The sequence below is a fragment of the Colias philodice genome, chromosome 19 (assembly GCF_061535455.1).
Source record: "Colias philodice isolate Cphi_HAF_F1 chromosome 19, ilColPhil1 Martin Lab GWU primary, whole genome shotgun sequence".
In the NCBI taxonomy this organism is placed as follows: Eukaryota; Metazoa; Arthropoda; class Insecta; order Lepidoptera; family Pieridae; genus Colias; species Colias philodice.
Genome location: NC_143104.1, coordinates 6,050,696 through 6,066,824, shown reverse-complemented (window position 1 = coordinate 6,066,824; position 16,129 = coordinate 6,050,696). Strand labels below are relative to the sequence as shown.

At 31.1% G+C, this 16,129-nt stretch overlaps 1 protein-coding gene across 1 annotated transcript; it reads left to right on the top strand.

The window, feature by feature from the left end:
* The first annotated feature begins 6,350 nt into the window (after positions 1-6,350).
* Positions 6,351-15,453, top strand: LOC149479990 (alpha-tocopherol transfer protein-like). Its single transcript, XM_089707295.1, has 7 exons — positions 6,351-6,496; positions 6,719-6,794; positions 9,275-9,434; positions 13,311-13,557; positions 14,233-14,343; positions 14,745-14,878; positions 15,058-15,453. Exons 2-7 carry the CDS (start codon positions 6,719-6,721, stop codon positions 15,161-15,163), a joined length of 834 nt encoding a protein of 277 aa, XP_089563421.1. The 5' UTR covers positions 6,351-6,496; the 3' UTR covers positions 15,164-15,453.
* The last annotated feature ends 676 nt before the right edge of the window (positions 15,454-16,129 follow it).

Sequence of the window (16,129 nt, the reverse complement as noted above, 5' to 3'; positions counted from 1 at the left end):
GTTTGTGAGATTTATTGTTGAAAAATTCGAATGTCGAAAATTCTAGAGAACTTTAAATTATTCCATTTCTTTCATAAAACATATAATATGTATTTTTTTTATTGCAAATTTTTAAGCATTAACCTATCATTTAGTGTGTATTTTTTATTTTTTTTTAACTCTGTTGTAAGAACTAGAAATTCGACGCCATATACGCATAAAATTTCATCAAAGTAAGGCTATTTTAACTTAGATGTTCTTTGAATTTTTCAATAAAAGTACATAAATTGCCTCGAACATATTTTAGGATGTCTCAGTGTCTTTACTGTAGTATAATTTATAAGAAAACTTCTTCTATTAAATTCCGTGTAAAATACAAAGACACGAACGTCCCGCATGGAAAAAATTGAAACACGCCTTAGGTTATTGGCTATTAAACAAACTGGACAATGAATATCAATAAATTGTCTCGAACGTATTTTAGATATTGAATGAATCTTTAATTTAAGATATCATCACACATTGTTACTAATTTAGTTTTGTTAAACGAGCTTCTAAAGAATTACAGAAACAAGTAAAAATCACTCTAAAATCGATACGGACTCTTAAGGCCTGAATCGGGTAGAATTCCCTTTTAATACCGAAAATTAACTCTAGTTATAACCGTTTTTCTTCTAAGATTCTTAATGTACATATCTAAAAAAATGTATACTTATTAAAGTTTCGAATATGATAAAGGGCATGGTTGTTTTAATTTGTTTATTTTACAATCAGGTTTTTTGGAAAAAAATCATGAACTGAGGTCGATTTTTGGACTTTAAACCAAAACCACACCCCGGACACTCCATACAAAATTATCGTTTTGACAGTCACACTGTAGAGACTGCAAATGTGTGTGTTAACGCTTTATGGTTGGCACATTTTTGACTAGCGTAAAAAAAAATCACGTTTTTCTGATGAAATACCTACATCCGTAAACAACACAATATCTAACCATTTTCTACGAAAAACGATAATCACAAATCCAAAATAATAAAATTACTTTATGTCAATTTGATTAATGTTGTCAATCTTCGTTGCGTATCGTCCCTGTAGAAAAATATGGACCATTTTTAGGCTGATCGTGCGGGGTGAGGTAATTGAGTATTTGAATAAAAAAAAATTATTGATTTTTTTTATGTATTTTGAAACTTTATTATTAATAATATTGATATTTAATGCAAATAACTTACAAAAAACAATTTTTCCGTTAATTATAAGCAATTAAAAATTGATGAAATTTAAGTTAGAATCACGTGACTAAAAACGCGCCATGACTGGTCACCACAGTTGTGACGTCATAATGTTATAGCTATTATTAACTGCAGTACATAGCGTTTACATACGATTTGTTAGTTGGTTCCGAATTAGTTAGTTAGTTACGAATAATATTCTTGATGTTGATATATTTATGATCACCGATTTTTGTCAGGAGTTGCCTTTGTAGTATTCGTACATAATGGTACAAAACGATAACTTTTGAGGTTCGCCATTTTTAATATAAATTTAAATAATATAATTAACAATTAATATAATTAATATGTAATTTAATAATGACAAACAAATTAAATAGATCAAAACACTGTATTTATTATTAACACGCTTTTATTAGCTTCACCTGTATGTTTGTAATTTTGTATGTAACCGACTCCTTTCGAAGTTTCGACTCGATTTTGACCCACTTAAAACCGACGGATTTTGTTCAAATTTTGAACACTTATCAAGGTCCGATGACAATACAATAATATCATAAATTTATCCTGATAAGGATCGCCAGGATCAGCTTAAAACATATGTTTGTATGTAACCAATTCTCCTTTCGATTCTATTTAGACCCACTATAAACAGACGGATTAAAATTTAAATTTTGTATACTTATAAAAACCCGGTAACAATACAATAATTTCATGAATTTATCTTATTATCCTGTTCAGTTTTTCAAACTATATTTATTTTTCTATCAACTGCAATGAGTGAAAAGTGAAAACTAACATTATGACGTCACACGCGGTCAGGTGACGCTTCGGGAGTTGTCGGCGTGTCTTCGGTACTGGATTCAAAGACTAATTTTTATTTTGAAATAACTTTTGAATTATTGCAAAAAAATAAAAATAAAAACAGTTTTGTTATAAAACTAATATATAATCTTTCCATTTATCACAAAAAAAATTTAATTCAAATACTCAATTGTTTAATTTTGGCGGGAGGCGGAGAGAGTCCGTTCTCTGTAGCGTTTAGCTACTATTATGTATTCTGTGCCAAAACGCTAAGTCAATATAACGTCAATTATTGTAGTGTTTTTACAGTGTGATTATGAAATTGAAACACAGGGCATGGTTGTTTTAAATTTTGATTCCATATCCAAATATCTTTTTAAATAATTTTTATACGTACTTTTACTACGGTAGATTCGCGCCGGTCTCCCGATCCCGCCTTGTAAATCGTCGCCAAGGTCGCTAGCCCCTATTAACGCCTTAAAATATAGCTAATGTGAGTGTGTAACTAGCTTCATTTCTAAACTAGTGAACAAGTAGCTAAGCTAGTAATCTAGTTGACAAGCCAGTACAGTTTTAAATAGGAACACTATTAATGACAATTAGTTACCTATTTGTTTTCTAACATTTCCCATATTAAATGTGTATAGCCGATATAGATTTTAGGACAAACTAGTTTGGCCTAGGCTAAACTAGTTCGTCCTATACACGATCGGATGAGCCTATAGCCTAGGCCATAGCCTAGGCCAAACTAGTTCATCCTAAGACCAATAGGATAAATCAGTTTAGACTAGGCCAAACTAGTTTGTAACGTCATATTAAGCTACAATATGACGTAAACTTATGTTTTAAACGAATTTCTTACTTATTTTATTTTGCTTCTAGCTCCTATACTATAACGATTTCTGGGTTACCGCTTTAGCTACATTATATTATATTTTATTATTAATTCATTGGTACTTATACATTTCATTCCTGTCGATTCTGGGTCATTTTTTGGACATCTCCTTTAGTAGGTACCTACCGTCATTTTTGGAAACATCTATTAGAAAGGCGTTGGCAATGGGAATGAAGGAAGTACAAGGATGGGTAAAATACAGGCCGTCGCTTATTGATTATTGATATCTTGTTCCCAAGAAACGATCTATAGCCATTAATTCTAGTCACACCCCAAAGCAATACCTCTATGGCGTATGATGTAATGCTAGAGAATAGAAAAACCAACTGACATAATTTTACATCCAATTAATAATAATCCTTAGAAGATGTATAGAAATAAGTTGTTCATCACTAAATACAGCTCTAAGAACTTAGATTCTAGATAAGTTGTATGAAAGTTATAATGAGTTTCACATTCTTGGTTCTAAGTAATAAGAAAAAAAAATAAAACAATGCTTAGCTTGACAATATTACAATATTATATTGCAATATTATATTGCAATATTATATTGCAATATTATATTGTAATATTATATTGCAATACTGTGCCTATGCATTTAAGCTGTAACACATGTAATATTAATTATACCTACTTATCTTTGTATATGTATCAGTATGTAACTTATAAGTTGTATGTATCGCTAGGTTCGTTCAATACAATTCGTCTACAATACGTCTTAATTACTATTTAAATAATATTTTTATTTATAACTCCATAAATCTAAAATAATTTGGAAAATCCAAAAGTGCACGCCTCATAATTTTTTTTTAATAAACATTTATTAATTATTATTTTTGTTTATTTAATAACAATTAAACCACATCGAATCAGACCCTGAAAAATGAAAGGGTTCTATTCCTGAGCATACTCAAGCGTAAGAGAAAAAAAAAGACTCGATTAGTAAAGTATTTCGGTCGCTATCGTGTTAACAAGAAAAAGGATCCGCACATACAGACACACGGACGTCCAAGACAGAACTTTTTTAAACTGTTTTTTAACTAGTTTAAACAACAAAAATTACATCAAAAATATCATGAACGTTAAAAATAGTGATTTTTCTTAATATGTGTGTGTATGTATTATCTTACAAGTGCAATGTATGATACATAAAGACATTTTAAGTTTGAAAAATCAGATGTTTTGCGCGAAGTGACAGTAGTACCCACCTCAACGCTTCGCTTATGAGGCGTGCAATAGTTTTTCCTTTCCTTTCCTTGAAGTTATTTAGCGTAAAATTAGTAATATCGTAGTATATTATTATTAGTCTGTGGTAATATTATAGCTAATATTTTTTGAGAGGCCTTAAATATTCAACAATAAATTTAAGTTGTGATTTAATGTATTTTTTATCAAGCAGATCGTACCTACATATGAGGTACTTTGATATAAAAAGAATAATAATTAATAAATGATTACGACAAAAACTTAATTAAGTATTTTGTAATGTCATATAATAGGTATGTACTTGAACATGCTTGCAAATTCGTTGATGTTTGAAAAAAGAAGTTTTAAGGTTTGTGAGTTGTGACCACACTTGTCTTGGAAGGATCGAATGAATAAATTATAATTATAAATATAAATAATAGAAAAAAATCGATCATGAGGCTATAAAATTAAAATTTTAAATTCCTTATTTCTAAAAAAGTTGCACCGTGCAGGTTGCACGGTGCAACTAGGTTTTCGTCGTGGCTCTCCATTAAAATTTTTTTAGTTTTACTTGATGCACTAACTAGGTACCTTCTTTTAAATAAAAGGTGTTGGATTATAACATAAGTATAGGTAGATACTATTTAGATCGTTCCCTTATATAACAATTACTTATTGTTTGATCCGATTAAAGATGGGGACGATTCATAAATAAAACATGTTATGTAAGGTAAGATATCAAAAAAGTCAATTAAAAGTGATACGCATTGTAATTTACTTTCTTGAAATTATTTACAACTAGCGACCCGCCCCGGCTTCGCACGGGTGCAATGCTGATACTAAATAAACTACAGCAAAACTGTGAACGTTGTATATAAAAACATAGCGGCCCGCTCCGTCTTCGCACACGGGTATAAAATATGGTTAGGGAGCCAGGTGCAAATTTGGTTAACTATTTCCTCTCAAGAGATAATTCGTCAGACGCATGAGAGTATAGTATTATAAAGCCTCGTGAACGTCAGCTGGCGCTCGGTTGGGGGGGTGAGCGGTTGTAGCCTCCCACGCACATAGGAAAAAAAATACATTCATTCATTCATTTCCTCTCAGCTAAAAATTTGTCAAATTGTAGCTAACCCAATATCTCAACGAAAAAAAATAGTCAGCTGGTTACAACATGGTGTATTATACGTCAGCTGGTGTCTCGAACATGAAAGTTAAATTTAAAGAAAAATTTATTTTCCGTTATTTCCTCTCAAACAAAAATTTACCTGATGATAGCTTATATGTAACTGTGGATAAATATATATGTCAGCTGGCTGTATCTTGGTGGAAAAACCGTCAGCTGATACGGGAGGCTACAACCGCTCTTCCCCCCAACCGAGCTCCAGCTGACGTTCACGAGGCTTCATAATACTATACTTTGATGCATTTTACTAATTACCGCTTGAGAGGAACTTGGTCATAAAATCTGCTGCTGGCTCCCGGACAGGTATATAGCCGGGCGGCCGGCCGGCCGGTACCGCCGCAAACGCTACGTCCCGCAATTTTTAAATCTGTAATATCTTCGAAAATATTCACTTAAATCATACGGTTTAAAGGCCCATATAGATCTATATTAAATGAACAATGTATTGAAGGTATTTAATTGGTTAAGGATTAATGCTGTATTGGTTAAAATCGCATCGAAAATTAGCCATTATTTGTCGTAAAAAGTAAATGACAAAAAAAAGTTATTGTGGGTTATCCATAAGAGATAGACATATACCATCGCGGACTTTTCTATAGACCTTTTCAATGTGTATAATACTTAGTACATTATTTTGATAAAACTCGTAGGGTTCAGCCTGCGTTTGCAATGTAAGCGGAAATAATGTAATTTTTTACGACATCACATTAGAAACCTCAAAACTAACAGTACTTCTCCACTATTTAATGGATGTTATTATACATATAAACCTTCCTCTTGAAACACTCTATCTATTAAAAAAAACCGCATCAAAATCCGTTGCGTAGTTTCAAAGATTTAAGCGTACAAAGGGACATAGGGACATAGGGACATAGGGACAGGGAAAGTGACTTTGTTTTATACTATGTAGTGATATCTATTATCTAAGTAGTATCTACACGCGCGTGAAACTATGAAAAATGAAAAGTATTTTAATGCGAAATTAAACCAATGAAGGTGATGATGAATGTGTATTGTGACAACGTCTAAATATTGAGTGTGATTATAGTGATTATAAGGTAAAGTTGTTGACGAGTTGTACTTACTCAAATAGTGTTGTTGGAAGGATAGTGGAACAAAACATTGGCTGCAGTCAGCAACCTCACACCAACCAGAAAGGTTGGATGAAGCATAATTGCTATCTCATAAGTGTGTAACCACGCGTCTTGTACGGTAAGCAAATTTTCTAAATAAATTTTCGCCTACGCAAATCAATTTTGTTTATTTGTTTTGCTATTGTTCGCATAATAATTAGTACTGATTAAATATTTTGCACAACGTAGTATTTTCATGATCGTATAGTTGCTTCAATTGTGTGTATTTTATGACATAATGAAAGAAATAAGAATCAAATGACGTTATATGCAGTTATAAAACAATACTTCCTTTTTTCAGATGATGGCTAAAAGTAAAGATGTTGCTTTTATCAAGGAATGGATGGCTAAGGAGCCTTATCTTCCCAAAGACCTAGGTAAGATTTTAAAACTCGATATTTTTTGTCACTCGTACACTATGAACTATTCTGTGCTCGTACGTTCAATATTTTTTGTTTTTTGTTGAATAAAAATAAACCATTGGATACTTTCTATAAATGACAGACGATTATGGACAATATTAAATGTACAGTTACTTAAAAATGGCATATACCTATGTACGGTCTAGTCATAGTAGGTACCACAGTAGGTACCTACTATTACTTCAAAAATTTTGGTACCTACTCATATAATATCCAACTTAGTATATATTTTACGTTCTGTCTTAAATTTGGTATACCTTAAGCTTATAAACTAGCTGTTCGTCGCTGCTCCGCCCCGGCAAATTTTGCTTTTCATGGAAATTTTTAAAATTTTTATTAGTTTATTTTTCACATTTTTCCTCGTATTTGTACGAGCCTTTGCCTCATCATAAGGATAAACAGGCATTTAAAAGATTTATCTAATTCGGCGCAATCGTTTAGAAGTCACGCACGTAGTATCTACTTACTTACAAACATTTATTTTTTTATATATCAGTTTTTTTTTCAATTTTGAGTATACATACTTACATGCTCTGCACGCACAAGTTATGTAAATAATACCTAAGTACCTAAATATTTTTTTTAAACAAATAAAATAATAATTTTCATCTATCATCATCATTATAATTAAACAACCAAATTAATAATTAGTTTTAACTTTTTAAGTAGAGTTTACGATATAAGTCGGTATTGTAAACATGAGACGCTACAAATCTCTATTTTTTTCCGTGAATATAAATGGCAGACATTTTAAAAATAATTAATATTAAAGTTTCGCTTAAATTGCTTATCTATTAATTAAATCTCTTACTATATAAATTGCATGCATTTGTACGTCAAATACTGAATTTAATCACAGATTGTCATTTTTAAACGTTTCCTATAAAAATCTAACATCACTGTTTGTGATTACCAGTGGTATATATTATGTGCTCCGAGTTAAAAACTCCCTCATAGGTAGTTAAATACCCTCAGCAATCTACAATTGATAGAAAATTAGTATATTTATCTCGCATTTATATTAAACCTCTCTGATCTGTCTGAAGAATAAATACCTACTAAATAGAGTATAGACTATAGCGTAAGATAGAATATAACGGCTTTATTACCTTGAGATATCTAAAAGAAAGTGCGTGCAGTTATTAAGAACAATATCTACAATCTACACACTATATTATGTATAACCATCATATCGTTTATTCGCTTCTAAAATATTATCATAAGGTCCTACATATTTCTATTAGGTAGGTCCCGCGACACATTTCAAATGGTTTACCTAGGTAATTATTGCGTTTGTTTAGTGAAGAAAATCCTTATGTATTCATAATTTGTTTAATGTACTTATTCAAATAATACGATTTCACACACTTGTGAAACGTAGTAAAGCGTCTTGTCCATTTTCATATGCGTCCTTGTAAATGGTATAATACTGCACTAACTACCTATCTATTAATAATTATTATTTAGTCTTGCAAAATACTGTTCTTTACGTTTTGATGATTCGTTAGATATCGATTAATATTCGAATTCCGTATCAAATTATATTCGAGACTCGAGTTCTGTAAACAATGAACAGATAGAAATTAATATTTTGCAATAAAAACACGTTGATTTTATAATGATTGTGTATAATTTGTTTCCGATTCCTGAGTTCTTTGCCGGATAGGATAACGAACTGTAAAATGTTTTATTATATCTAGTACCTATGTAACAATACATTTTCTTTCAATTAGCAGAGTTTGTAAATACTAAATAGTAAGTTTTAGTTAGCGTAATAGCGTTGATTTTAGCTTTCTTAAAAATTAAAGGTTTTGAGTATGTTTATAGAAAGTTATATCCGGAAATACTTTATCTATAGATAGCTTGGTACAATTCAGAAAGATATTGTGTCGTTTTTATGTTTTATTTGTAACTAGCTTCGGCCCACGACTTTGTACGTGCATCCCCGATTTTCCCCGTTCCCGCAAGAATTTCGGGAAATCCTTTATTACCGGATGCCTACGTCCTAACATCTACCTGCATGCCAAATTTCAACCCGATACGTCCAGTGGTTTGGGCTGTGCGTTGATAGATCACTATATCAGTCACCTTTGAGTTTTATATATGTACTAGCGGTCCGCCCCGGCTTCGCCCGTGGTACATATGAAAAATAGATGTTGGCCGATTCTCAGACTTACCCGATATGCACAGAAAATTTCATGAGAATCGGTCCACCCGTTTCGGAGGAGTATGCAGACTAACATTGTGACACGAGAATTTTATATATATATATGTATATAGATTGTTTAAAGCAATGATAGAATAAATCGATTTCTTACATGCATTTCGTGACGGAAAACGAAATTTGTCCAGCGATTGTAATTTGGTACACTACCAATTATCTGCAAATTGTCGAATTTATTTCAATATACACGCAATTTATTTTCATATTACAGATGACAGCATGATAGAGAAATTCTTGCACAGCTGCTACGGGAGTCTGGAGAAAACAAAAAAGTGCATAGATAGATTTTGTTCTACTCGAAGTCAGATGCCTGAATTATACTCCGGGAGGGATCCGTTTTCAAAAGAAGTAGAGAACATTTTCAGTGTGACGTAAGTTATTTAATAAATAACTAATTTTATAAAGTGTAAAAAAGGTGTAAAATTGAATTAGTTATTATCAAAAAATACACTCAAGGTTGATTGAGGTACGAAATTTTCGGACAAAATATAACTGAATATTTTGTTCACAGCAGGTTTTTATTTGGTTAAAAATAACTTCAAAACTGTGAATATTGTCAAATATAATATGTTAAAATGACGTCCTTCATTAGGTATATTCCTGTTCAAGCTTTTAAATCTAGAATTACCTACAGTTTATTTTAATATTTTTATCATTTTAAATAATTTTATTTCTACAACGAAACAAAGAAGTGTAAAAAGTAGGTACAATGTAGTCAAATAGATACAATAGCAATGTGCAAATATATTTTACACTTAACATTTACTCATCCGTGGACTACCTATCCCAACAAACAATTATGCGTTGGTTGCAGGCTATTTTAATGTTTAAGGTACTACTATTGATTTATAATGGATTCAGTTATCACTAAAGGTGGTTCAGTACACTTATTAACACGTTCACTGCGGCACCTAAAATGCCAAACTTACCGTTGTTGCGGCATGTCTTCAATACTTCACATCGGCAAGTTCACCACTGTGCGTCATGAGCCATTTTTATCACATCGCACCTACTGACTTTGAAGGTTAATAATTTCATGAAATTTCAAGATATTTCAAAAATTTTTTTTTCGGATAATAGTATATATTATAGTCTTGTATATACCGCATAAATAGCTTTTAGTTTGACTCAATAGTTTAAAAGATATGAGGGAAAATGTAAACCCCTGATTTTGTGAAAAATTATTTGCCATCCCGCACTGCGTTGATGTGGCATGTTTACAGTAATAGCGATGGGAAACACTGTAAAATAAAACATCGATATCGATATAAATCAATTTTGTATATTTCAGTCTGTTTGTTAACAGATAACGAGATCGTCGATACAAAAAAAAAACACATATAAAACAAGGTATGTACTTGATAGAGTACTATCAGGAAATTGTTCAGTAACTTTTGTTTTAATTTGTTCAGTAACTTTTGTTTTAATGTTTTATATTATTTTCACAACTGTCATCACATTTTTGCATTTATGCTACGAAATAAAAGAAAGTAAAAAAACTAAAGCCTCTAAGGTATCATTGTCATTTAAAAATTTGATAACGACGCGTGCGGTCCTGGTACATCACTATGCGAGATTGACACGCGGCGCGCTCGCAGTACAGTGCGGCATGAGGTGCTTGTCCATGGCAAAATATTTGACATGCCGCACACAAAAGAAACGGTTTCTTTTCTATGCGTGTGTCCAATATTTTGCCATACGATTTTTAAACGAAATTGAGTCCTACTTCAAACTGTGATCACAAAAATATATTTGTCTCTTTTCTAGTCATTGATTAACATGTAAAAAACCTCGCCGCACCACGGTGAAAACTGCGATTTTGGGCGCCGCACTGTGGTGTAGTCGCTGATGGCCCGATACTGGACATGCCGCAGTGAACGTGTTAAATAAGTTCAGCTCTTCAAGTTGCATTACAACTGTAAATAACGAATCACAATTTCCTTAGTAGTTAGTGTAGTATCAGTGGCTGCGTATATACTTAAGACGTTAAAGCTTGTTTCTGCTTACAACGTTAAAACCTGTTGAAAGATCTTCATTAACTCTCTTTAACTCTTATTGCTACAAATCTGCTATAACGGAGTTGCTTTTAGATCATAAGACTTTATTTCAACTTCAGTAACGTTAGCGGTTCTGCAAGGGAGTTAATTAAGAGTGTAGTAACACCAAACTCTACATACGTTGTATAACCCTTATATACAGTTTACGCCTGTTATACTAAAGGCAATCATAGGTTAAATAGTTACAGTGGTTTTGTACGATCCTTATATAAAAGGTTTTGGTGTAAGATGAATTACTTGTAACTCTGTAAAAACACCATTAAATGTTTCGAACGCTTATAGAGTTTATGCATAACCTAACCTCAAATTCTGAAAACATTTATCGAACTGAGCTCGTGACAATATTTTTGTGTATCTTTTGTATTTGTGAATGTATGAACTGTAAGCTGTGCATTTTCTTTAAAATGAAACCTGCGCCTGGGGTGACTTGAAGATTAGGGGTTTCATTACTTTGTAAGGAACCCTAATCCAAACATGTATAAATAAAGCTAAAATCAGTATTTTAGTCTCCACAGCAGGTAAATGTCTTCGATAAGTGTATAATTCCTCTCTTATATCAACCCAAGACCGTATAATACTCTTTACCACCGGCGTTGTAGTTCATCAAGTGTCATAATTGATTTAAGGGAAGACTGTAACTTTAAGAAAAAATCGCCATTTTGATTACTTTCTGTAAACATAACCTAAAAATTTATTGGTACAAAATCACTTTCTAATAACGATATATTTACATTTTTCTAATTATTTTACTTAGTTTTATGTATATAATCACTAATAAAACCGAGCAACACTTGAAAATGACGTTTAAAACTATTTTAGGTTATTTGCATTTTCAAATGTTATCCTTTTATTCCTCTAATTCATAATTTTTTGAGGGCGCGTTAAAATTGAGATGAGAAACACGATAAACTATCACAGTAAACTGGCAAGCGCACTAATAATTAACTTAACACTTCAAAAATACTTTAAATCCACATCATACATTTTGTGATGAGAATATTGCAATGTCGGCATAACATAACAAAAATAATAACTTAATAAATTAATAGAATTCTTTTTACTTTAAAGCTTTTACAATCTGATTTTGACACAGAAAACTTTTCAAATGACTTATAAGGTATCAACGTACCGGTCTTAGTTCTAACCACGTGGTGTTACCACTATAGATATGTTATATAACTCTAGGTTTCAACTTAACTCCATTCTAAAGGCGCTATAAAGTTTCAAACTAAAATTGACGTTCTTGTAACACCTCTTACACACTTCAACTAAAGGCTTTGTAGAACCACTATATAGGGATTCATACAGGCTTAGCCTGCAAAATTTTGTGCCAAAATCGAGGGTATAAAGGTGTTATTACACTCTATAACTCTCTTATAAGAAATACGCTACCTCTTAAATATCTAAGTAGAACCGAAATACATGTCTAATAAAGCTTGTCTTAACGCATAATTGTTTGTTGGGATATCAATGAATGGTAGAGACTTAACTCGTTTACACAAACTTCAACCATTTTTTTATAATCTAAAAACCGTGGAGCGCAGCTAGTCATTTAGATTTCTCGATATTAGGTGATAACGAATTTAAAGCTATTATAATATAAAGTTAAATCAAATTATTAAACTACATACAGTTATAGTTATGTAACTTCTAAAGAAACAATAGCCTCTTTGGCGTACGTCATACTTTCAATTAAAGGTGAAACAATATGTACTAAAATATTTTATTGTACCGACTCTCTTACTTCTATCCATAAAGACACTATTAATATGTAATAGGAATAACATAAAATATCTACAGGTTATAATAACAATTAAGTATTATAATTTCGGATGACTCTACTAAACACTCATATAGTTTGAAACTTTCAAAGGTTAATAACTTTGATTTTTTTCAAGAATATTATACAACGTTAAAATGTTAGCTAATGAATAAAATTTAGTATAAAAAAAGTGAGAGTCACGCTTGTTGCGTAGAAGTTATTGAAACATAATGTAATGATGATGAATCAAACATTTATTATAACGCCTATATAGCGTGCGTTTATACGATTCGTCTTTACAAAAGATATTTTTTTACTTTCTCAATTATTGCCTGAAAGCGTTTATAACTATACCTATGTGAATGTATATAAGAATGAAGTAAAATGCTTGAATGAAGTAATATGTCAAAATGCTTCATTATTTACAGGCGAGTGTGCGCATACAAAGCCGGTGAGAATGAAATACTGATCCATCACTACGATGACCCAGACCTGGAGCAGTTCTCCTTCTACGATATCCTGAAAACCCTCACGATACAAGCGGACTATTGGATCAGATTTCACAACGTTTTCCCAGAAGGCCACATCGTCATATTGGACATGTCATCGTTTTCTTTAAAAATGATTCCAAAAGCCAACATTATGTTCTTCAGAGATTTTGTCTTGTTTCTTTTGGTTAGTATATAAAAATAAATAATATTTTCCGTATACAGTAACTATTTTTTTTTTCTTTTTAAAATGAATGGAGGTCTCCTTGTGCCAACTGCAACGACATAAACATAGGACGAAAATATTATGTACATGTAGAGCGAAACATTTACAAGATAACCTGAAAGTTTTTAAAATATTTTTTACTGTGTCGGTTAAAGTAACGTACCAATACATAATATGTGAACATATATTATTTATATACCGTATGTATCTCGGCATTCAAGAGAACCTCTATCGTTTTCTAAGATCAGTTATAAATAGTAATTTAATAAATCGATTTTCAACTGTAAATTAATTCAACGATAACGTTTAAACAGTAATTAACTTCGTATAAATCATTTATTCCATTTACAGAAACAGACAGCCAAGGCCAAAAGCGCCCCATCACGCACCTTACACACATAAATTTTATAAATCCTTTTTTTATTTCGCTCAAAACAATGCTCCTATGTTAATTTTATTACAAACGATACGTATTATATGCGACTGGTTTATGGGAATCACCTCTATAAGATTAAGTTTAATAAATTATTACCTTATGTTTGATATACGTACTATTTTTTTTCATTTAGCCTACAAGAGTTTTCAAGATTCTACAATAATGACTCTACCTATTATAAATTCGTTTTTTTTTTACAGGAAGGTATGCCCGTACGAGTAAAGAAAGTATATGGTGTGAATGCTCCATCATATTATGACAAACTATACTCGCTAATTAAACCAGCTCTACCTTCAGAAATTTGCGATATAGTGAGTAAAAAATATAATAATATAATTCGTCAGCAGATTTAACCGTAATTCGTAATTTCCCTTATTTTTTATGGGCATTGTAAATCTTAAAATAGTCTATTATGTTATTGTGATTTGTGTGTGGGAATAATAAGTATGTAATTAATAAATAGATTTTTTCGGTCATCGAATTTAGTTATTAATAGAATCTCATTTTTGATCTATCTCATTCACATTAATAATTATAAATATAAAAAAAGAACTAAATTGCTTTTGATTATTTCGTAGAACCACAGGGTAGAACTCTACATAAATTAATTGCTGTGTTCTAAAATATAAAAAAAAGCCTGATAAATCTTCAGGCTTTTAAATCATTATAAGCAGTTGAATAAACCTAATTTATACAAAATGTTTATTTCCAGATCCACTTTTTCCATGACTATGAGAGTCTACACAAGCATATCGACAAGAAATATTTGCCAGTCGAGTATGGAGGTGACGCTCCAAGCACGATGTCAGAAAATGCAGACTGGATTAAGAAAATTAGGGAAAAGAGGTAAAAAATTCAATTAGTCATTCAATATCCTTATTAAGGTCCAGGTTGTTATTGGACTCAAGTTCTACTAGTTAAAAGTCGTTATATAGAAAATTATGTCCTTTTGCTGAGATGGTGGGTATCCTTTGTAAATGAAAATATTCCGTACATCTTAATAAGGAATAATTATTTATTTGCAGAAAATTGTTCCTAAACGACAACCTGTGGAAAGCTGATCTCAAAATAAAACCAAAAACTGATGGAAACGCTATGAATGGATCCTTCAGGGCACTCTCTATAGATTAATTTTATTATTCTTATACTTTTGGTGCTTTAATAAGAACATTTATTTAACTGAACTGGTCAATGTATCGTAATTTTATTATTAAAATACATAAATGCACATTGTTTTACATCGTAGACTGAAATCGGAATATAATATTAATATTATATTCCGATTATATATTTATAAGTGTAAGAAAAGTTTTGTTTCATTTTTACTAATTTTATCAGAACAAAATTGCTCTAACAATGTGTATTTATGACAAATACCCATGTATTATCGTATTAAATATTATTAAAGAAAATCAAAGTTATCGTATATTTCTTTTCAATTCTCTAATCCTCCATCTTTTATTCATGCTTTTCAATATTTTGAAATTATCACCGTAATATTTTATGTAATCAATTACCACTATCGTACTTACCATTTTTTTTGCTCTCAAATTTATCTTAGCCTACCACAGTCCACAGATCATTAGTCGAATCACATTTCTATCGATTCTCTATAATACTATTCTCTATAATACTTCGCCTTTTAAAAATCATGAAAAACATTATAATAAAACTTTGCTCAGATTTTTATTCGAGTATATTTCATGAAATAAGCATCCTTAAATCCATACTATAAACCTATAATTTATGGATTTTAGGATGTTTTCCTCGTGTAAACTCTCAGGATATTTCCCATTCAATTTGACTGAATATTATAATTACATATATTTGGGAGGTTTCATTTATCACTGGCCAGATAAGTAATGGTATATTTTTATAGGTACGAGTAGGTATAAATATTCAAAGAATAGAAAAAATCGATCAAGAGATCGACAGTCGACACCTTGAACTCTCGACCAGCCGTCAGCCAGAAAAATTATAAAATTCTTTAAAATTAAGAATAATTAAATACATTACGATGGTTTTTATAATGTAATGAAGATTTACATAGCTTAGCTCAAACAAAATTTAACTTTAATAAATGATACGATTCAAAAG

What these genes read in the sequence shown, in the direction of transcription:
- LOC149479990 (XM_089707295.1), top strand. Translation starts at nt 6,719, where the DNA reads ATGATGGCTAAAAGTAAAGATGTTGCTTTTATCAAGGAATGGATGGCT. An exon ending in ATTTTGTCTTGTTTCTTTTG is followed by an intron (nt 13,558 to 14,232) that starts GTTAGTATATAA and finishes TTTTTTTTACAG; the next exon opens with GAAGGTATGCCCGTACGAGT. An exon ending in CTTCAGAAATTTGCGATATA is followed by an intron (nt 14,344 to 14,744) that starts GTGAGTAAAAAA and finishes GTTTATTTCCAG; the next exon opens with ATCCACTTTTTCCATGACTA.